At 43.6% G+C, this 24,543-nt stretch overlaps 1 protein-coding gene across 2 annotated transcripts in view; it reads right to left on the minus strand.

Moving 5' to 3' along the window:
* LHCGR (luteinizing hormone/choriogonadotropin receptor) overlaps positions 1-24,543 on the minus strand; it is a 272,805-nt gene that overhangs the window by 89,656 nt on the left and 158,606 nt on the right. Inside the window, exons 3-4 of one of the 2 annotated variants that reach the window (XM_077282451.1) lie at positions 8,283-8,357; positions 6,297-6,371 (exon numbers count right to left, since the gene is read on the minus strand). The exons of the other annotated variant lie outside the window; for it this stretch is intronic. Of the exons in view, the coding sequence (XP_077138566.1) occupies positions 6,297-6,371; positions 8,283-8,357 (150 nt within the window). The remainder of the gene's footprint in view (positions 1-6,296; positions 6,372-8,282; positions 8,358-24,543) is intronic. 2 annotated transcript variants of the gene reach the window in all.

Raw genomic sequence — 24,543 nt, forward strand, 5'->3', positions numbered from 1 at the left:
TGTGACCGCTCACGTGACCGCGACGTCATGGAAGGTCCTGAACCACACCGGCATTTATAGGAACGGACGCCTGCAGGTGAGTATAACCATTTTTTTTATTTTTTTTATTATTTTTAAACATTCTATCTTTTACTATAGATGCTGCATAGGCAGCATCTATAGTAAAAAGATGGTCACACTTGTCAAACGCTATGTTTGACAAGTGTGACCAACCTGTCAGTCAGTTTTTCAAGCGATGCTACAGATCGCTTGGAAAACTTTAGCATTCTGCAAGCTAATTACGCTTGCAGAATGCTAAAAAAGCGCGAAAAAAACGGAAAAAAAACGCAAAAAAAAAAATGCGGATTTCTTGCAGAAAATTTCCGGTTTTCTTCAGGAAATTTCTGCAAGAAATCTGGACGTGTGCACATACCCTCACTCTTCTTCTATTTGCTAAGTTTGCTCTTTTGTAAGTGAAATGTATTGCTAAACCAGTGAGGACCAGACATGAGGCAGAAGGGTCTTATCTGAGGTTCATTGTGATTGCAATGATAACAGTATGTGTAAGGGTACTGTCACACAGTGGCACTTTGGTCGCTACAACGGCACGATCCGTGACGTTCCAGCGGTATAGTTACGATATCGCTGTGTCTGACACGCTACTGCGATCAGGGACCCCGCTGAGAATCGTACGTCGTAGCAGATCGTTTGAAACTTTATTTCGTCGTCTAGTGTCCCGCTGTGGCGGCATGATCGCAGCGTGTAACAAAGGTGTGCACGATATTCCCAATGTCCCGTATGACTTCTACATCGCAACTACGTCATGAAATTATCGCTCCAGCGCCGTGCATTGCAAAGTGTGACCGCAGTCTACGACGCTGGAGCGATAATCAAGCGACGCTGCAACGTCACGGATCGTGCAGTCGTAGCGACCAAAGTGCCACTGTGAGACAGTACCCTAAGTTGTTGGTTGTTTGCTGTTTTCTATCAGACCCCCTGTGAAGTAAATGAGGTTTATTTTACTGGTACTTGTTTTTTTAGCTCCAGTTTTCCATAGAATTCATAATGATAAGAGTAACACAGATCGCAGGATAATAGAGTCACAACCATGGATGCTCTGATTTGTTGCTTGAACTAATATAGGTAGGGAGTTGTGTGTTCACCTAGGCCTTGAAGTTCAGCTGTAAAATTGACTTTGTTTGTTTGTTTTCCTGTGCATCTTAGATTGGATAAAGGGTGTTGTTACGTGAACTAAGACAGGCGGAGAAGCATGGACAGATATCGGACGTACATGAGGGAGTGTTGTGTTATACTGTGTGCTGACCTTGAAGTTTGGACTAATAGCATGGTTTTGTTTCAGACCTGATGCAGGATACAACTAAAGTCAGTGTACCTTAGTTTAACGTTTAGTTTTCCTAGGTTGTTAAGTATCTGTCAGGGTTGTATGTTACTCTTTTGAATTGTGGAAAACTGATAGTGGTCTGTATAGGAAACAGAGGCAATTGACTAGGATAAGAAAATTGCATTCATTTTGTGAGGTTCAGGAGAGTTGAGGCATTAGCTAATTACTAGGCAGCTCAAGAAAGGTTAACAGGGGGAGGTCACCCTGAAGTAAAAGTATAAAGAATGAGTGAGTTTGGGGGACAGGGAAGCAAGAAATAAGGATGGTTATTAACTGCACTGGGAGATCTCCCAGATCGTATTGTTCCTTTTGTCCCATTTTAGGTATCTATGTAGAAGAGCACCTATTGCTCCAGAGAAGAAGTCTTGACCTTTGCCCAGATGCCCCTGAGAGACTCCAGAACACCCCTCTTACTTTTGGTGCCGAGTTGAAACATCTCCTCTCAGATTTCAGCCATGAGGAGGAGACTGTAATAAAACCCAATGCCACTTTGTCCTGTAATTTTCCTCCTGGTCATTACTTTATAAGTACAGACCAAAAGTTTGGACACACCTTCTCATATAAAGATTTTTCTGTATTTTCATGACTATGAAAATTGTACAATCACACTGAAGGCATCAAAACTATGAATTAACACATGTGGAATTATATACTTAACAAAAAAGTGTGAGACAACTGAAATGATGTCTTATATTCTAGGTTCTTCAAAGTAGCCACCTTTTGCTTTGATGACTGCTTTGCACACTCTTGGCATTCTCTTGATGAGCTTCAAGAGGTAGTCACCGGGAATGGTTTTCACTTCACAGGTGTGCCCTGTCAGGTTTAATAAGTGGGAATTCTTGCCTTATAAATGGGGTTGGGACCATCAGTTGTGTTGTGCAGAAGTCTGGTGGATGCACAGCTGATAGTCCTACTGAATAGAGTGTTAGAATTTGTATTATGGCAAGAAAAAAGCAGCTAAGTTAAGAACAACGAGTGGCCATCATTACTTTAAGAAATGAAGGTCAGTCAGTACGAAAAAATTGGGAAAACTTTGAAAATGTCCCCAAGTGCAGTGGCAAAAACCATCAAGCACTACAAAGAAACTGGCTCACATGAGGACCGCCCCAGGAAAGGAAGACCAAGAGTCATCTCTGCTTCTGAGGGTAATTTTATCCGAGTCACGAGCCTCAAAATCGCAGGTTAACAGCAGCTCAGATTAGAGACCACGTCAATGCCACACAGAGTTCTAGCAGCAGACACATCTCTACAACAACTGTTAAGAGGAGACTTTGTGCAGCAGGCCTTCATGGTAAAATAGCTGCTAGGAAACCACTGCTAAGGACAGGTAACAAGCAGAAGAGACTTCTTTGGGCTAAAGAACACAATGGACATTAGACCACTGGAAATCTGTGCTTTGGTCTGAGGAGTCCAAATTTGAGATCTTTGGTTCCAACCACCGTGTCTTTGTGAGACGCAGAAAAGGTGAACGGATGGACTCTACATGCCTGGTTCCCACCGTGAAGCATGGAGGAGGAGGTGTGATGGTGTGGGGGTGCTTTGCTGGTGACACTGTTGGGGATTTATTTAAAATTGAAGGCATACTGAACCAGCATGGCTACCACAGCATCTTGCAGCGGCATGCTGTTCCATCCGATTTGCGTTTAGTTGGACCATCATTTATTTTTCAACAGGACAACGACCCCAAACACACCTCCAGGCTGTGTAAGGGCTATTTGACCAAGAAGGAGAGTGATGGGGTGCTACGCTAGATGAGATGGTTTGGGGTGAGCTGGACCGCAGAGTGAAAGCAAAAGGGCCAACGAGTGCTAAGCATCTCTGGGAACTCCTTCAAGATTGTTGGAAGACCATTCCCCGTGACTACCTCTTGAAGCTCATCAAGAGAATGCCAAGAGTGCAAAGAAGTCATCAAAGCAAAAGGTGGCTACTTTGAAGAACCCTAGAATATAAGACATAATTTCAGTTGTTTCACACTTTTTGTTAAATATATAATTCCACATGTGTTAATTCATAGTTTTGATGCCTTCAGTGTGAATGTACAATTTTCATAGTCATGAAAATACAGAAAAATCTTTAAATGAGATGGTGTGTCCAAACTTTTGGTCTGTACTGTATATATATTGGACTGTTTATGATCTGCAGGTGGACCAAAAGACTGGACACCCAACTGCATGGAAGTCAGGCTGAGCACCATTAACTCAGCCGGTGAAGGGGGTTAAGAATATAAGAAAAATCCAGTCCTTTACCTCGAATCCAATATATATATATTGCATATAATAATGATGTTATATTCATTGTCGTGTTACTGTGTAGTAATTCCATATGTGTGCATATAAACACTTTAGGTGTAAGTCCAGGACTACCTGTACGTTGACATACTCAGTGTGTTCATGTGAAGGTGTTCATGCATTTACAGCCAGTAGATTACTCCAACTGTATGTGGTTCAAAGATCTTCATGTGCATTATTGATCAGTAGCAGGCATGCTATTTTAGCTTAAGTCTCTATATGCATTATGGAATTGTAATATATGTGTTTTGTGTCAATGGGGAAAAAGAGTGAGGTTCTCTAGGGACAGGTCCCCACAGCTTCTAAGTTTTTTGCCACTTTAACCCTAGCAATGGTAAAGTTCGTAAGGGATGGATTGAATGTCGGTTAGAATTAAACGGTGTTCTTCCCGCTGTCTACTTAGGTATTGTAACATCACTCCCTACTCCAGAAATTGTGACCTGCCTAGTAAAGATCTGCGTATCTATCTATGGAGGAACCTCTTCAACTTTCTTCAATCAAGAATAAAGGAGAAGTGCCTGATGGAAGTCATGTCTGATGCATGTCTGATGAAAGTGAAGGCGTGCCTGATGGAAGTCGTGCCTGATGGAAGTTGTGCCTCTGCTACAAAAATACCATGAGACCCATCTACAGACTGTGACACCCAGCAGTTTAATCAAGCCAGATATACTCAAAATAGAGTAACGTGAAGTCTGGCAGGGTGAAGGGTATGCACAGCATGACGCTGGCTGACCTATGGACTGTAAGGGTGAAGCCATTCCAGAGTCTGACCAGTAAGACGACATTGGGATAGGCCGACACCTGAAGACCGGTAATGACATGACCACAGAGATTATACATAATTAACAAAAGACTTTGATTTTGACAACAAAAAGACTTTGATTAAGATCCAAGAAAGAAGAAGAAGGTGTACTCTGTGGATAGAGATGTGGGTTATGGTGAACAGCAGGGAAGAACTGATGGCCGTGTGGATGATGTCTAGGTATAAAAGTGCAGAATTATGCTTCATTCCATCCTGAACTGTCACTGGTTATAAATGGGGTTGAGTAGGCAAATAAATCCCAGCACAAAACGTCCCTCAAATTTCATTGTCATGTTCTCGACAACAGGGGGAATGTAGAAGGGAAGTGCTCCAAAATTTATATCTTTATGTAAAGATGTGGTTAGTGATATATAATTCCCCCACATGTGCTTAGTAGCCCCCTCCTCAAGCTGGTATATAAGGTTTCATTTAGGACTTAGGCCAGTGGACAATAGACTTGTGACCTCATCCCCACACACATGGGGCTGGACACACCTCTTCTAGCTGGACATAAAAGGCACAAGACACATGTGCTAACTCTCTTTTGCTGTGCCTGCATGCTGGAATGATCATGGATCCACATGGTGGTTGAATATATCTGTATCCCCTTTTCTTACTAAGCCTTGTGACCTCTTAGGCCTTGGGGTTAGTAAGCTATAGATGGGAGGGTTGATATTGCATGTGTGATTTGGGTAATCTGGCAGTTAATTGTGGGTTTTTATATTGTGGTGATATTGTCGTGATATTACTGGATATTGTTGGTTATTACTGTGTGATACTGTTGGGATATCACTGCATACTGTAGTGGTATTACTGTATTAGAGTTGTAATATCCATATTTTGTGTATATATATATTTATAGTCACCAGCTTGGGAATAAATATATATGTAGGTTATAGATTGCAGACTTGTGTGTGTAATAAATACCCTTTATTGATACACGGTTTTGTCTCAGTTAGTATATAGTATAAATAATAGATAACAGTTAGTGTATAGTATAAGGTAAAGATAACGTTGTGGTATTAAGTGGATATTAATTATTAGTAGTCAATTTTGGCATTAATAGTTGATATCGGACCTCATTAGAGGTGTAAGGAGGGTTCCTCCTTTTGATAACTATAAATTTAGTATTTGGGGGGGAATAACCCTGTCCCTTTTACAGGCATGTAAAGAATTAATTGAGTAGGCAAACAATGCTATATCTCTGTTAGCTCATGGAGCTGAACACTGTTAGGTAGTGGTAGGTCGGATATCATGATCCCAAGTTGAAAGGTACTGCCTTTTTGTGTCCCATTGAAAAGTGGTAAGTATGCAGCAAGGATAGATTATAGTAGGAGATTAAGACCTAACTTTTAATATAAATGACTAAAAACAGGAGAAACATATATTTGGACAAACAATCCCACAACAAATGTAATAAATATAAAGTGCTCAAAAATCACCAGTGCACATGAATAAAAAATTGGTTCATTGTCCAAAGCAAGCCGTCCATAATCACAGGAAAAAGGATTGGTATAAAGCACTAGTGAGTTACCTTGTCATGCCCGGTGTGAGTTTACCAGCCTGACAAGGAGAGTCCCCAAGTATGGTACTGTCCTAAAGAATGTCCCTTAATTCCCTCTCATTACCTTTTGACTGATAGAATTTCCTCTGCTCGAGAACCCCAATGGAAAGAGGCACGTCCATTAGGATATGAAAAGTCAATGAGATGACGAAACGGGTTAATGTATATTTCTTCTGTCCATTGGAATTTTATACATTGTGTTTGCAGAAAAGTCTATAAAATGCAAAGTTACAGAATTTTATGGTAAAGTAAATATCTTACAAGTATTTTAATTTTGGTAGGTTTCCAAAGGCTCCACGCCCAATATGGACCAGATTTTTTGTGTTTCTGATTGTTCTAAAATTAGAAGAAAAAAAAGAAAATATAATATTATATTTTAGGTTAGACCTCAAACAACATATACTTATTTCATGCAATAAAATGCAAATTAATTATGTAAAAATCGTACAATGTGATTTTCTGGTTTTTATTTTTAGATTCTGTCTCACCCAGTTGAAGTGTACCTACGATAAAAATTACAGATCTCTCCATTCTTTGTAGGTGAGAAAACTTGCAAAATTGGCAGTGTATCAAATACTTATGCTCCCCACTGCATGTTTTCTATAAAACCTTGCAGTGGTAAAATGTAAAATATAGATATTTGGAATGCAGAAGCCAATCTTTGATTCATGCTGCCTGTGGACTTTAAGACAAAGGTTTGCTAGAGAAATATAAGGGGTATTCCAGTGTATAAAAATTATCATCCATCTACTGAATACATGATGACCTGTACCTTGTGGTGGGCACCACTGCTGGGATCTCCACTGATCGGCAGAGTGGGGACTTGTGGCTGCTGTACTTTGGCCAGGGAACAACAAGAACATAAGTCACCTGTGCTAGCAATTGGTAGGGGTCCTAGTGGAGAGACCCACATTGATTGAATCCATTGAGTGGATTCTATAGGTGATAATATTTGTAGACTAGAATTCCCATGTAACTTTCTTGCCTAATTAAATGTAGTAAATAATAATCAATGCCCCCAATAATTAGCTTTAAAGGGTTTATCACCTTTGGACAATCCATTTTTGTTAGAAGTGTCCCTTGATGATAAACCAATCCCATGGTGTCACCACCAGTCAACTATATTCTGTGGAGCAACCTAATATCAAGTGTTTTATTCCACCACAGCACTCCCACAGGAGAAGTGTAGCATTACAACTTATAATGAAAATGAATATTTCACTAAACTCAGCGATCCTCAATAAGAAAACATGAATTATTTAGCCAACAGCCATTATTATTGGTGTGCTAGTCCTGGATGGAAGGGGCAGATACCTTTTATACCACACTATCATTCAGGGTGGATTTGATTTAAATCTAACTGATTTAAATCACGATTTAAATCACGATTTAAATCACTAGTCAGTAAGGCTTGATTTAAATCAGTGATTTAAATCAAAGTTTCTACCTATTCCCAAACTGGGTCTCTTTTACGGCCTGCTGCCATTATAAGGAAAGAATGTAATAAACCTCAGATCGTACACACAAATAGATCCAGACTTGTCTGTCTGTGGCTATGCTGCAGTATTGTGCTCAAAGTTTCACTTTCATTTTCTTGTCTGCTTGCCCTTCCTCCTCCTCACACTTAGATTCACATTCTTCTTGTGTTGTGCAGATCTATTCCACTCCAAACAATCAGAAACATATTGTCTAACTTCTTGGACTTGGCACTGAAGGGGTTGATTCTGTATTCATAGGTTTGTAGAACAATAGGATTAAGGTCTTTTTCTCAACTCTGTTCATGTTGTAACATTTTTGCCGTGAAGAAGAGGCTGGGACCTCTGCGGAGTCAAATTCAGTTTTGAGAACTGCGTAAGTAAAGCGAGCGTCTGTGATAATATAGGAGAGAAACTGCCCACTAATCCTACAGAAACCTCTGGAAGAGCATGGCATTGTGAATGTTACACATATACAGCCTTTATTCTACTGAGTTAAACAACTCAGCTTTATCTCATGATGGAAGAACCTTTGGATGGTAAAATATTTTCCTCAAAAAGCAGTTTATTGAAAAAAATCCGATTTAAATAAAAAAAATCCAATTTAAATAAAAAAAATCCGATTTTTTAGATTTTTTTTTAAAAAAAACATTGATTTTTATCCACCCTGCTATCATTTTATTCTTATGTATCCCCAATTGTATTTATTCTTTGAGCTAAGTGTGTAAACTACAGATATGTAGTGGAAATAAAAAAAAGCTATTGCACTTACAATTCTGTCAGGTTGAGAAGTTTCGCAAATGCGCGATTATGAATACTTTCCAGTGAATCGCTTTGGAATATTGCTCTGTAACAAAAATAGAAAAAAATAAAGATGAAAAAATATAGTTTATAAAGTTATAACAAGTTTTGTGCAATAAAATCATATTCTTTCATCTCACTTGGGAAACTTATATGATTTATTTTTCGCTATGTTACAGTCAGGTTGTACTGACTACATACACCAACCAAATTTATGAAGAGTGATACCCATCGTACCGCGCCTCTGCATTATCTCCAAGACCACAATAATGGGAACCTTCATAAAAAAAAAAGTTTTGTTTTTATTTTACCTGCAGCCATAGAGGTAATCTGCAGGTAAATAATGTTTTAAATAAGTGTAAAAGCCTCACTGGAAGTATGAATGCAGGAGAAAGTGATTTTATATTCCCCCTGCAGCTACTCGCTTCCAGTCATCGGGGCAGCACTGCAGCTGTGAGCAGTCAGCGCTCACTATGCAGAGTGAAATTAGCAGTATGGCTGCAAGTAAAACCCTTTTTTATGAAAGGTTCCCTTTAAGTGTTTGGGAGGTCCTTGAGCAAAACATTTGGTGGGAACCGCCTTCTATGGTTTAGGGTCCTGAGCTTCTTATACCCTAGTATCATGACACTGATGGGTTCACATGGAGCTGCAGCCATCACTGCGGTTGAACTATTAACCTTGATGAATCCCTTAAAGCTATGTTCACACATTGTGTTTTTGCTGCGTTCTTTATGCAAATTAAAAGCTGTTTTTCCAGTACCAGCAAAAACTATGAGATTTTAAAACTCTCTTCTACACATTTTTTTTTTTTCTGGTGGAATTGAAAAACTGCTGTGTTTTTAAAGACTTGATATACTGCAGTTTTCAAGTATTTTCACAGCACAGAAAGTAATAAGTGCAGCGCCCCAGGGTCCTGGTCGTTGCAGTAATGTCATTTCCCTCTAGGGGGGAGTGATGTTACGTTTGGAGGCAAAAAAGGAGATCTCTTTACCAGGTAACACCAACAAACAACACATTTCATACTCCAGTCCACCAGGGGGAGCTATGCTCCTATTTAATAAGGCACTCTTCACAATTTGGTAAAACTGGTGGCCTGGATAGGAAGTGGGGCAGATACTAGCTGGGCTTCGGCTCAGGCAGATGCTATCTGAGCTCCGCTCAGGTAGTTGGTCCCTGACAGGGGTGGGATCCTGTCAGAGGCCTAGACAGAAGGTCACGGAGCTGCGCCTGCCCCACGTGCGGCAGTTCCAAAGAAATGACACGAACAGAGAACTGTATTGTAGAGAGTGAGAAGAAGTGATAGCAAAAGGAGTGGAAACCAGAAGGAGTTCTGCCCTGCACAGGCTGCCTCGTTCTGAGGGGCAGGATCCGGTAGCCGGAACACTGAGGGAGCAACAGTCCTTTATGCCTTGCTCCAGAGACCGGCAGGACAGCTAATTGCAACTGATCCGCCCTATACCCAGGAGGCACGGTGGCAACTCTCGGAGGCCAGGGCGTGCTAGAGTCCCTGTAAAAAGCCTCAAGCCACCAGTCATATGGGTTTGTCCTATCCTGGGGGACAGAGAGAGACATAACATCTAGAACCTCTACAACAGTTGTGAGGACCTTAAGAGAGGCTCAGCAATAAGGTACTACAACACCCAGGCGCTAGACGAAGGCTACTGATTTCCACCTGGATAAGGGGACTCTGGATTTGCCTCCAAACCGGCTGGACTCTGCCTGCCCTGTGATCTGGTGTTCTGGACTGTGGATGCTGAAGTCTACAGTAAAAAGGTAAAGAGACTGCAACCTTGTGTCCTCGTTCTTCACTGCGCCTTGCGCCATTCACCATCTACCATCTACACACTGGGAAGCCTTGGGGACACACTTCTGTGGGAAGGTATACCATCTAGCTGCCATAACATCACCCCAGCGGACCCCTAAGCAGCGTTGGTCACCCTGACCGAATACCACAGGTGGCGTCACGAACATATCCCTTTAAAGACCTTTCCCTTTTAGACGGACGTCCCAGGGCCACAGACCTGGTCAGCCACCGTGACATCCCCCTGTGAACCAAAGGACCCGGTACCGAGTACCCCTAGCTCTTGGGGGCGATCCATCTTTTGGCATCTCAATCAAGATCTACTTAAGCCTGAAAATCAGGTCATGTGCGCCTAAGAACTGTGCCAGAATTGTGCTTGAACTCTGATTTACTAAACGGCTGTGTATTGCAAAAGACCGCCAAAAATTCCCGCCAAAACCGCCGCCATTACTGTGCCACAAGGAGCACAGGAGAAGAAGAAGGGCGTGTCGTCGTGGGCATGAACGAACTGAGAAGCGTGAAAAATAATGGCCGCCCAGTCTAAATATCTCTGTACCTTGAGGACGTGTCCGTCAGCAGCCGAGATCTGCCTCCTGATCCTCAATGGCAGGCGGAGACAAAGAAAAAGAAACCGCCAATGGAGAAGAGAGCTGGAAAAGGACCAGGAAGGAGCCAGCCACGAGGGCGATGCCATGGCCAGCCGCCCGGAACCAGAGTGTGGGATCAGAGCAGAGGACTCCGCCAGCCACCTGGAAAGACACCGCGGCAAGGCATCACCCGTTGGCCTTGACCGCCTGCAGACCAGCATTGAGGAACTCATAAACCAAATCCTGCCGCTGTGGCTAAGCACTGTGGCCGGGTGGAAGAAGACCTTCATCGGGAGCCTCACCAGACATCCATCGGCAGCCTTGTCTGGTCCGGAGCAAGAAAGAAGTTCTGGCGCTCCAAAGCCAGAAAGCAAGGCCCTGCCAGAAAGCGAGATGCTGCAAACAGAGATGACAACGCCGCAGCACAAGGCCCTGCAACCAGCGTTCCAGACCCTAGCGGAGACAGAGCAGACCATCACTGGAGGGACCGCATCTGAAGCAGGCATGAAAAACAACCCTGCTCCAGAGACTGCTTGTGCCACAGCTACTGTCAGGACTCTGAACATTTTTTACCTTTTGTGCATTACTGCCCTTTTCCAAGATGGCGTCTTTGGTCTCATGTGCACTGTGTCTTCCTGCTATAAAACTCCACCCCAGCCTTCAGTCTGTGCTAGAGTATTCTGCCTTGCATCCAGCTCCTGACCTCTGATTACTCCCTGGCTATACACCTGCTCCTGTGAACTGTGAGGTGATCCTGCTACTCTGCTCTGAGTTCCTGCTGCATACACAAGTTTCCAGTAATCCTCCTTCATCTGCTGTTCGTGTTTACTTCCATCTGCATTTGCTGGACATGTAAGCTGTTTCTGCTTTGCAATAACCTGATACTATTAAACAGGCCTCCCTGGTTGAGCTAAGATATGATTTGAACTGCCTAATAAGCATATCTATCTGTGCCTGGACTAAGACAAGGATTTATTCGTGTCAAGTATCCTCAAGAATAACTGTGCTTCATAGACTTTCTGCTTGATTGCATTTTCCTCTGAAGTTTCCTATAGACTGCTAAGCTGTGTTTATTATTTGCACCAAGTGTTGTGGACTTGAGTTTCTCTCTGCACCTGTTTGAATCACCGTGTGATAATATAGACTTTACCACTTATAAAACTGTGTCCTGTAGTTGTCTTGTTCCACGCAAAGAGTCTCCTGAGTTGTCCCCTATAATTATTACAGGATACTCTAGCCTAAAAAAAGGAGACTGCTGGAACAATGACTGCAGAAAGCAAATTAGAGCAGGTGTTTTCCATAATTAGATCACTGCAGAAAGATGTGGAAGGTCTGCAAAAGAAGATTGGAACCTTTGAACACAATCAACAAGTGTTTGGACAAACTTTGCAGGACTTGAGCAACCGCATGGCAGCCCAGGAAAACAAACTTGCTGGCATAGAATCCCAGTATAGACGGGCTTTTCAGGACATAAGCACGCAAATAGCTGCACAAGTGACTTTACCCTCTGGGCAACCGCCACCAGCTGGCCCACCTAAGTTGCCCCCATTCAGATTTAATGGTGATCGCGACAAATTTCGTGGCTTTGTGAATCAATGTATGCTATATATGTGCATGCTGACCATTTTCCTACTGATAGATCCAAAGTATTGTGTGTAATAATGCTACTGACCTCACGAGCGCTCGCCTGGGCAAATCCGATGATTGAGTCTCGTGACCCACGGTTAAATGACTTGGATGATTTCTTGGCTGCTATGGCAATAATGTTTGATGACCCTAATCGCCGTGCAACCGCTGAATCTGCTTTGTTGTCTTTACGCCAGGCTAAACATCCTGTTATTGAGTATGCCACTGAATTCAGGAGATTGGCGGTAGATACCAATTGGGACAGTTATGCACAATTGCCTATTTTTAAAAGGGGTCTGTCTAGTATTGTAAAAGATGAACTAGCCTGCTCTGAGTCACCACAAGAGCTAGAGACATTTATACAGCATTGTGTGCGCATAGACATTTGCCTTACTGAGCGTAGGCAGGAGAAATTTGCTGCATATAACCGTGTTTCTAACTTTTCCCTTCCTTCCAAAGAGCCTGCAGGTAAAACCTCTCGGGAGGTGGAGGAGGTGCCCATGCAAATTGATTCCATTCAGAGGCACGAGATCAATGAGCGCTGGGAGCATCGCCTTCGTGAAAGTCTATGTTTCTACTGCGGCCAGTCTGACCACTTCTTGATCAATTGTCCTAAGTGTCCTAGACGGCCTAACAAGGTGCTAGCAGCAATAGGGGAGTATGACAACTGGGATGATGAATCTGACATCTCTGAATGTAGCCTGCCTTTAAACGCTGTATTCCATTCACTTTCTATGACTTCACCCCCCAAGGAGCTGAAGGAAAAGAACTCTCACTGTTCTCTCCCTATTAAGATCCTGTGTTCAGGACAGTGGATTTCCAGTTCAGCTATGATTGACTCTGGTGCAGGTGGCAATTTCATGGATATCGCATTTGCCAAGGAACATGGTATTAAAATTCAGCAAAGAGCCTCTCCAATTACCATGGAAACAGTGGATGGGTCACCTTTAATCTCTGGGCCTGTGGATCAGGAGACCGTACCCCTTGAAATTTTGTTGGAGCCTAATCATCAGGAGCAACGTTCTTTCTTGCTAATTTCTTCTCCTCATTTTCCTGTGATTTTAGGCATTCTTTGGTTGCGTTCTCAGAACCCAATTATCAACTGGGAGACCAAGGAGATTATCTTCCCAACAAAGAGCAACTCAGCGTTAACAGAAGCTGTCCCTGAGTCCACGGCTACGGAACCACATGTACAGGTATTTTCTTTACCTCCAGCTTATAAAGAGTTCTCTGACATCTGTGACAAGAAGAATGCAGATCAGCTTCCTCCACACAGGCATTATGACTGTCCCATTGAGCTGCTTCCCGGGGCAGCCATTCCTTTTGGTAACATATACCCTTTGGCGGCACCTGAGCTTCAAGCCTTAAAAGAGTATATTGATGAAAATCTGGCCAAAAGCTTCATACGTCCTTCGTCCTCACCAGCAGGGGCACCTATCTTTTTTGTAAAGAAGAAGGATGGGACCCTGAGACCCTGTGTTGACTATCGAGAACTCAATAAGGTAACCGTACGAAACCGTTACCCTTTGCCTCTGATTCCTGAATTACTGGAAAGAGTCCGCCATGCTAAGGTGTTCTCTAAACTGGATCTTCGTGGGGCTTATAATTTGGTGGGTATTCGTCCAGGGGATGAGTGGAAGACAGCATTCAGATGCCGGTATGGACACTTGGAATCTCTTGTGATGCCCTGCGGGCTTTGTAACGCCCCTGCAACATTTCAACACCTTGTTAATGACATTTTCAGAGATTTGTTGGACCAGTTTGTAGTGATCTATTTGGACGATAAACTAATCTTTTCTGACTCTCTATAGGAACATGAAGAACATGTCAAAACTGTTTTAAGACATCTGAAAGAGAACCATCTGTATCTTAAGCTGGAGAAATGCGAGTTCCATCATTCTGAGATACAGTTCTTAGGTTATATCATCTCTCCCCAAGGGCTGAACATGGAATCTGGTAAGATTCAGGCTATCCTTGACTGGCCGGTACCCAAGAACGTTAAGGAGGTCCAACATTTTATTGGTTTTGCAATCTACAGACGCTTCATTCGAAATTTTTCTGATATTGTCCGTCCGATTACTTCCTTGACAAAGAAGGAAAAGCCCTTTAAGTGGTCACCACAGGCTCAAGTAGCTTTTGATCAGCTTAAGATCTGTTTCACATCAGCACCGCTGTTGATACAGCCAGATCCAACACTTCCTTTCATTGTGGAGGTGGACGCTTCTGATAATGCTTTGGGGGCTATTCTCTCCCAAAGAACTGGAAAGAAGGGTCTGCTACATCCTTCTGCTTTCTTTTCCCGTAGACTAACCTCAGCAGAGAAGAATTACGACGTGGGAGACAAGGAATTGCTGGCTATTATTGCGGCTTTCAAAGAAAGGAGGCATCATCTGCAAGGAGCTGCACAACAGATCATAGTGCTTACTGACCATCACAATCTAGAGTTCCTTAGATCCGCTAGATGTCTTTCTCCTCGTCAGGCTCATTGGAACTTATTTTTAAATCAATTTAACTTTGTTATCTCGTACTGTCCAGGTTCTCGTAATGGGAAGGCTGATGCTTTATCCCGAATCCATGCTGCGTATTCCGTACCTGGAGCCCCGTCCAAGACCATTCTATCTGATGCCAATTTCATCGGAGTTATCCACGATCAGGACTTGTGGAAGGAGTGCAGGGAGGTCTATGAAGGTGATGTATTTCTGGCCAACCCACCTGTGGATATTAATCTTGTCTTTAAGGGTGACATGTGGTTCAGAGATCGACGTATCTACGTCCCGGAGGTCGTCCGTCTGCAGATCCTCAAGTTGGTACATGACTCCAAGTTGGCTGGTCACAGGGGGGTACAGAAGACACAAGAGTTCCTGAGCCGATTCTTCTGGTGGCCAACTTGCCTGAAGGATACCAAGGACTATGTTCTCTCTTGCAAGGTATGTGCCCGTTACAAGACTCCTTATGTGGCACCTATGGGTCTTCTACAACCATTACCTGTTCCGTCCCGCCCTTGGGGGTCTATATCAATGGACTTTATTGTGGAGCTGCCTACATCGGGGGGCATGAATACAATCATGGTGGTAGTTGATTGCCTGACTAAAGCTGCTCATTTTGTTCCATGCACCGGCCTCCCCTCAGCTAAAGATACAGAGAATTTGGTTATACAGAATGTCTTTCGGTTGCATGGGGTTCTGGATGAGATCATCTCTGACCGTGGAGTACAGTTCACTTCAAGATTCTGGAAGGGGTTTTGCTCTGCACTCAATATTAATGTCTGTCTCTCTTCTGCTTACCATTCCCGGACAAATGGTCAGACTGAGCATACCAACCAGACGCTGGACTAATATCTAAGATGTTATGTCAGCCATCTCCAGGATGATTGGTTGGAGTTGTTGCCGTTAGCTGAATTTTCATATAATAATTCTCAGAGCGCCTCCACTAAATTTACACCTTTCTTTGCCAATCTGGGTTATCATCCGTGTATTTTACCTAGGTCTCCAAATAATTCTCCGGTTCCGGCAGTGGAGGAAAGGCTGACTGCGATGAGACAGAATCTTGAGGTTCTGAAGGAACCCCTGACCACAGCTCAAGAACGTTATAAGAGATCGGCTGATAGATTCCGTAAACCTGCACCCATGTTCAATGTAGGAGATTCCATGTGGTTAGCAACTAAGAATCTGAAGTTAAACGTTCCTTCACAAAAACTTGGACAGAAATTCATTGGCCCTTTCAAGATCAACGGTATTGTGAGCTCTGTGGCCTGCCGGCTGAAGATGCCTAGGACAATGACGGTACACCCAGTTTTTCATGTATCTCTACTAAAGCCTGTATCTCCTAATACCTTCCAGGGACGTGTTGTGCCACCTCCGCAGCCTGTGGTGATTGATGGGCAAGAACAATTCGTGGTGGAGGAAATTATTGATTCCAGGATTCGCAGGAATCGGCTCCAATATCTGATAAGATGGCAGGGATATCCCCCTGAGAAAGACTCTTGGGAACCTGTGGAAAACATCAATGCCCAACAGAAGATTTCTTGTTTTCATCAGAGATTACCTGAGAAACCAGGTCCAGGATCGTCCTGAGGCCGATTCTAAGGAGGGAGTAATGTCAGGACTCTGAACATTTTTTACCTTTTGTGCATTACTGCCCTTTTCCAAGATGGCATCTTTGGTCTCATGTGCACTGTGTCTTCCTGCTATAAAACTCCACGCCAACCTTCAGTCTGTGCTAGAGTATTCTGCCTTGCATCCAGCTCCTGACCTCTGATTACTCCCTGGCTATACACCTGCTCCTGTGAACCTGTGTGGTGATCCTGCTACTCTGCTCTGATTTCCTGCTGCATACACAAGTTTCCAGTAATCCTATTTCATCTGCTGTTCGTGTTTACTTCCATCTGCATTTGCTGGACATGTAAGCTGTTTCTACTTTGCAATAACCTGATACTATTAACCAGGCCTCCCTGGTTGAGCTAAGATATGATTTGAACTGCCTAATAAGCATATCTATCTGTGTCTGGACTAAGACAAGGATTTATTCGTGTCAAGTATCCTCAAGAATAACTGTGCTTCATAGACTTTCTGCTTCATTGCATTTTCCTCTGAAGTTTCCTATAGACTGCTAAGCTGTGTTTATTATTTGCACCAAGAGTTGTGGACTTGAGTTTCTCTCTGCACCTGTTTGAATCACCGTGTGATAATATGGACCACTTATAAAACTGTGTTCTGTAGTTGTCTTGTTCCACGCAAAGAGTCTCCTGAGTTGTCCCCTATAATTATTAGAGCTACTGACCCCACTCTAGTGACTGATCTTACCGCAGCCCCTGACTGTGCCACACTGCAGGCCGACGAGTCACTGGTAGGCCCACTCCCAGCATAAGAGAAAGTAAAAAAAAGAATGTGACTGTAAATAGTTAACTGTTTGCTGCAAGTTCCTGAATTGACTGTTGCTGTTTTCAAGTTTATTGAACCCAGCCAGGGTTTTCACTTAAAGGGGTCCCACGTTTAAAGGGATCCTCTGTTTACAGAGTTTCATTTTGCTTCAAGGACATTTGGATCATGGAAAGTGAATGATCCACAAACTTTCCATTGCACATAGTTGGCACCTACAAGGTGCACCCTGGTTCTGCCCACTTGCCGGCATGGTAGGGCTGGATTTGTTTGTAAATAGTTTGCACCTCCTTAAAGGTGCTTCCTACTCTTTTTACAACGGAGGCTTTTACAGTGACTGCCTCCAATGGAGACTGCTATTAATCTTGTTGTAAGAACCGCTTTGCTTTTCAGACCTGAAGAAAAACCCGTTGGTGTGGCAGAATTCCGGGTCAGGATACACGTCTTGTAGCCTGCCCAAGACCAATGTTGGGGGTTCGTAACGGGTCCCTCGCATCACGTCACCTGTGTTGCTAAACTGACTTGAATATTGATGATGTGATTGATACTTTACACTACCTCAGAAAAGACTTGGGTTTGCCCTTAAAGGGAATGTTCAATTGTTGCACTTTGTCAAAAAGTTAATATATTACAGAGATAATATAGTAGATAAAGTTAAAAATAAGAATTTAGATAGAACTGTAGTTTTGCATAAGCAGATATTGAGTTAATGTATTGAAGAGAATTACTAAAAGAGGAGCTTGTCGCGGAACATCAGCTAGGCGGAGTTGGTACGATAGGAGAACAGCTGAGCAGACGTGGGAGTCTGTAACTCCTGGTAAAAGAAGGAACTGAGAATCAATTTGAAACTGACGCTTGATGTACTGGTGAATAAATTGAAAGAAAATGCAGTGAGCCCATGGGGGTTGATAGACTGATCTACAATTGAATAAAGTAAGCCCATGGGGGTTAGTTAAAAATTTTGCACTTAGAAAGGAATAATTGTTTTGCACTTGAATAAAGATAGAATGTTTGCTTTTGCACTTAATAGATAGTATACCTGTATGGGTAATTGTGTTTCATAGTTAGTTAATATACTGTTTGCTAAATTGTTCCATTCCACAATGTAAATATGTTTTTGTTTGCAGCGTTCAAGCGTTCTCACCTCCCATAAAGGGAAGCACAGTTAAATTAACTTGTTTAACAGCATTTAAAAATTGCATGTTTTTTACTAAAGTACTGTTGTTTTCTTTTCCCAGTCCCAGAGTACTGGATTTAACGGGGGGTGGGGGGAGGAACCCCAGGGTCCTGGTCATTGCAGTAATGTCATTTCCCTCTAGGGGGAGTGATGTTACATTTGGAGGCAATAAAGGAGATCTCTTTACCAGGTGTCACCAACATACAACATATTTCATACTCCAGGCCACCAGGGGGAGCTATGCTCCTATTTATTAGGGCACTCTTCACAATTTGGTAAAACTGGTGGCCTGGATAGGAAGTGAGGCAGATACTAGCTGGGCTTTTGCTCAGGCAGATGTTATCTGAGCTCCGCTCAGGTAGTTGGTCCCTGACAGGGGTGGGATCCTGTCAGAGGTCTAGACAGAAGGACATGGAGCTGCGCCTGCCCCACGTGCGGCAGTTCCTAAGAAAGGACATGAACAGAGAACTGTATTGTAGAGAGTGAGAAGAAGTGATAGCAAAAGGAGTGGAAACCAGAAGAAATTCTGCCCTGCACAGGCTGCCTCGTTCTGAGGCGCAGGTTCCGGTAGCCGGAACACCGAGGGAGCAACAGTCCTTTATGCCTTGCTCCAGAGACCGGCAGGACAGCTAATTGCAAGTTACTGATCTGCCCTATACCCAGGAGGCACGGTGGCAACTCTCGGAGGCCGGGGTGTGCTAGTCCCTGTAAAAAGCCTCAAGCCACCTGTCATACGGGTTTGTCCTATCCATCTGGGGGACAGAGAGAGACATACCATCTAGAACCACTACAACAGTTGTGAGGACCTTATGAGAGGCTCAGCAATAAGGTACTACAACACCCAAGTGCTAGAGGAAGGCTACTGATTTCCACCTGGATAAGGGTTCTCTGGATTTGCCTCCAAACTGGCCAGACTCTGCCTGCCCTGTGATCTGGTGTTCTGGACTGTGGATGTTGAAGTCTACAGTAAAAAGACTGCAACCTTGTGTCCTCATTCTTCACTGCGCCTTGCGCCATTCACCATCCACCATCTACACACTGGGAAGCCCTGGGGACACACTTCACCTGTGGGAAGGTATACCATCTAGCTGCCATAACATTACCCCAGTGGACCCCTAAGCAGCGTCAGTCACCCTGATCAAATACCACAGGTGGCATCACGAACATATCCCTTTAAAGACCTATCCCTTTTACACGGACATCCCAGGGCCACAGACTGGGTCAGCTAGCGTGACATCCCCTTGTGAACCGAAGGACCCGGTACCGAGTACCCCTAGTTCTTGGGGGCGATCCATCTTTTGGCGTCACAAACAGGATCTACTTAAGCCTGAAAATCGGGTCATGTGCGCCTAAGAACTGTGCCAGAATTGTGCTTGAACTGTGATTTACTAAACGACTGTGTATTGCAAAAGACCGCCAAAAATTCCAGCCAAAACCGCTGCCATTACCTGTGAACCGTAGGACCCGATACAGAGTACCCCTAGCCCTTGGGGGTGATCCATAAGCACAAAAACGCAGCAAAAACGTAGCAAAAGTGCTGCTATCAGTTTTTGGAGGCACAGCAGGATGTGAAACCCATTTGTTTTTGTGATTTTATGTCTTCTGATTCCAAGTATAGTTTATTTAATCTAGCAATATGTGTTAAGTAAACAATGCCTCACCAACTCAATGCCCGACCAATGTATTAAGTAAACAATGCCGCATCTAACTCAATGTTGGATGAGTTCTATAATCTCATCGCTTTTTCTGGTACTGTAAAAAGAAGCCTTTAATTTGCAGAAAACAATGCATTAAAAAACGCAATGTGTGATCACAGCCTTAGAGTTAACAATGCCCTACTAACTCAAAGCCATACCAATGTATTAAGCAAACAATGACCACTGTTTTTACGTTTGCAATTGTGCATTTTTTAATGAACTCATATAAACTTAGTTCATGGCTGTGCTTCATACATGAATCTAGCTGTTTCGTTCAGAATTGACACTATTTTATCAGATCTAAAAAACTTGTTCCCTTAAATAATTTGATCAAATTGCCTTTTTTTACTAAAATGTTTTATGGTTTCACATACGTTTTGCATTGGTGGCCTAATACCTTGTACTGTTGATGCTTGCTAGGTGAAAACAAAGCTGAAGTTTGGGATCTAAGGCTAGGTTCCCATTGCGTTAATGGGATAGCGCTAACGGACAGCGTTGCACGGCGAAATTAACGCCGTGCACCGTGTCCGTTAGCGCTCCCATTGCCGGCAATGTTAGAGCGCATTGCTAGCGCGTGTCATTTTCGGCACGCGCTAGCGATGTGCCGGTCTTTTGTAGCGCGCCTCGGACGCTGCTTGCAGCGTCCTCGGCGCGCCAGAGGTCCGTTCCCCGCTCTCGCAGATCGGGGATCTGCGAGAGCGGGGACGTTAACGTGACCCCTGAACGCGGCCCCGAAAAAGACATTGCGTTAGCGCAATCCGCTAGCGCCCGCGCTAAACGGATTGCACTAACGCAATCTGAACCTAGCCTAAGAAAATGCAGCAAAAAGCAGCAAGAAAAGTAGCAAAAACGACAGCAAAAACCTTAGTTTTAGGCCGGCGTCACACTCGGCGTAAGACAATACGCCACGTATTTTACGGCCGTAATACGGCCGAAATACGGTGAAATGTTCCCAAAATAGTGATCCGTAGTCAGGGTGTGTCAGCGTATTTTGCGCATGGCATCCTCCGTATGTAATCCGTATGGCATCCGTACTGCGAGATTTTTGCGCAGGCTTGCAAAACCGACATCTAATGGATTTATGTGCTCAAATGTTCATTAAAACATATATACAGTATATATATATATATATGTCATTGAGACACATATATATATATATTCTGTATTTAGATTTCATTCAGCGCGATATCTGTGAACAGCCGGTAATTCAATTGCCGGCTTCTCATTTCTCCTGCACAAACCCGACATGATATGAGACATGGTTTACATATAGTAAACCATCTCATATCCCCTTTTTTTTTGCATATTCCACACTACTAATGTTAGTAGTGTGCATGTGCAAAATTTCAGCGCTGTAGCTGCTAAAATAAAGGGTTAAATGGCGGAAAAAATTGGCGTGGGCTCCCGCGCAATTTTCTCCGCCAGAGCGGTAAAGCCAGTGACTGAGGGCAGATATTAATAGCCAGGAGAGGGTCCATGGTTATTGGCCCCCCCGTGGCTACAAACATCTGCCCCCAGCCACCCCAGAAAAGGCACATCTGGAAGATGCGCCTATTCTGGCACTTGGCCACTCTCTTCCCACTCCCTGTAGCGGTGGGATATGGGGTAATGAAGGGTTAATGCCACCTTGCTATTGGAAGGTGACATTAAGCCAGATTAATGATGGAGAGGCGTCAATTATGACACCTATCCATTATTAATCCAATTGTAGGAAAGGGTTAAAAAACACACACACACACATGATTGAAAAGTATTTTAATGAAATAAACACAGCGGTTGTTGTAATAATTTATTGTTCTCTCAAATCCATTTGCAGTCCCTCGCTTGGCAACATAATAAACGCACAAGATACATACCTTCTGCTGTCAGATCAGGTCCCACGATGTAATCCATCTGAAGGGGTTAACTAATATTACAAGCAGGAGCCCTGCAAATGCAGCTGTGCTCCGTGCTTGTAATTCCCCTGCGAATGAATGAAATGTAGGTCATTGACCTACATTTCATTCATTCGCGGTGATGCGCCCTCTGGTGGATGTTCTCATGAACTGCAGCCTGGGAACTTTTTCCCACGCTCCAGGTCATATGAGGACATCCACCAGGGGGCGCATCACCGCGAATGAAGGAAATGTAGGTCAATGACCTACATTTCATTCATTCGCAGGGGAATTACAAGCACGGAGCACAGCTGCATTTGCAGGGCTCCTGCTTGTAATATTAGTTAACCCCTTCAGATGGATTACATCGTGGGACCTGATCTGACAGCAGAAGGTATGTATCTTGTGCGTTTATTATGTTGCCAAGCGAGGGACTGCAAATGGATTTGAGAGAACAATAAATTATTACAACAACCGCTGTGTTTATTTCATTAAAATACTTTTCAATCATGTGTGTGTGTGTTTTTTAACCCTTTCCTACAATTGGATTAATAATGGATAGGTGTCATAATTGACGCCTCTCCATCATTAATCTGGCTTAATGTCACCTTCCAATAGCAAGGTGGCATTAACCCTTCATTACCCCATATCCCACCGCTACAGGGAGTGGGAAGAGAGTGGCCAAGTGCCAGAATAGGTGCATCTTCCAGATGTGCCTTTTCTGGGGTGGCTGGGGGCAGATGTTTTTAGCCACGGGGGGGCCAATAACCATAGACCCTCTCCTGGCTATTAATATCTGCCCTCAGTCACTGGCTTTACCACTCTGGCGGAGAAAATTGCGCGGGAGCCCACGCCAATTTTTTCCGCCATTTAACCCTTTATTTTAGCAGCTACAGCGCTGAAATTTTGCACATACACACTACTAACATTAGTAGTGTGGAATATGCAAAAAAAAGGGGGATATGAGATGGTTTACTGTATGTAAACCATGTCTCATATCCTGTCGGGTTTGTGCAGGAGAAATGAAAAGCCGGCAATTGAATTACCGACTTTTCACTAACAGCGCTGCGTATTTCTCGCAAGTCACACTGCTGGTCCGTGTGGAATCCGTATTTTTCTCGCCCCCATAGACTTTCATTGGCGATTTTTTTGCGCAGTACGCTGACAAACGCAGCATGCTGCGATTTTGTACGGCCGTAGAAAGCCGTATAATACTGAACCGTAATATACGGCTAATAGGAGCAGCCCCATTGAGAATAATTGTGCCGTATGTTATGCGAGTTTTACGGACGTAGTTTCTGCGCTCTTACGTCCGTAAAACTCGCCAGTGTGACGCCGGCCGAAAGCCGTATAATACTGAACCGTAATATACGGCTAATAGGAGCAGCCCCATTGAGAATAATTGTGCCGTATGTTATGCGAGTTTTACGGACGTAGTTTCTGCGCTCTTACGTCCGTAAAACTCGCCAGTGTGACGCCGGCCTTAGCTGTAGCTTTTTTACTGACAAATGACCAGGTTTTGGCTGCAGAAGAAAACGCAGCAAAAAAAAAGCAACGCATGAACATAGTCTTGCAGGATAAAGGAAAGTGGGAAATTTGTCAGTATTGGATGCAAGCAACAATTGATTTCCAGACCTTGCTCCTCATTATGTAGGAAGTGGAACGCTTGGCCAAATGCTCCTGTTTTCTCTGAGCAAGCCGCTGCTGGATTCCTCTGAAAACTACTTTTTTTCCATGATAACAAAAGGATCAGCTGGATTCGAAAAGACCTGATTATTCTCTCCCCCAACATCATCTGTTGAAGAAGTCAATTAGGGAGGCCCCCGATAAACATTAGACAACGCTTTCGATATTCGAGAACAAGTATACCCTACAGACTACATCTGATTGTTTTACAGCAGCAGGACCCCTTAAGTTCAACTTACCTTTCATTTGTACATATGGGTCCGGTGTCAGCTGTGTTATACAGCTGGCATCTGCCTTCTACTGCTGAGATCTGAAATAATTAACCCCTTGGATTCTACAGTCAATAGTGACTGTGTAACAATTGTTTTTTTTATAGCAGTCAGGGGCCCTTTGAGGACCTCTACTATGCATTGCTAACAAGTAGAGATTAGTAGAGCAGACAGGAAAATACAGTGCGATACAAAAGCCATCTCATGTTCAAGTCCCTTAAGGTACCGTCACACTAGGCGATATCGCCAGCGATCCGTGACTTTGCAGCGACCTGGATAGCGATATCGCTGTATTTGACACGCAGCAGCGTTTGTTTGACAGCAAAAGCAAGGATACCAGCGATATTTTACACTGGTAACCAGGGTAAACATCGGGTTACTAAGCGCAGGGCCGCGCTTAGTAACCCGATGTTTACCCCTGGTTACCAGCGTAAAAGTTAAAAAAACAAACAGTACATACTCACCAGCGCGTCCCCCAGCCTCTGCTTCCTGACACTGACTGAGCGCCGGCCCTAAACTGAAAGTGAAAGCACAGCGGTGACGTCACCGCTGTGCTGTTAGGGCCGGAGCTCAGTCAGTGTCAGGAAGCAGACGCTGGGGGACGCGCTGGTGAGTATGTACTGTTTGTTTTTTTAACT

Source organism: Ranitomeya variabilis, chromosome 2 (assembly GCF_051348905.1).
Source record: "Ranitomeya variabilis isolate aRanVar5 chromosome 2, aRanVar5.hap1, whole genome shotgun sequence".
Taxonomy (NCBI): Eukaryota; Metazoa; Chordata; class Amphibia; order Anura; family Dendrobatidae; genus Ranitomeya; species Ranitomeya variabilis.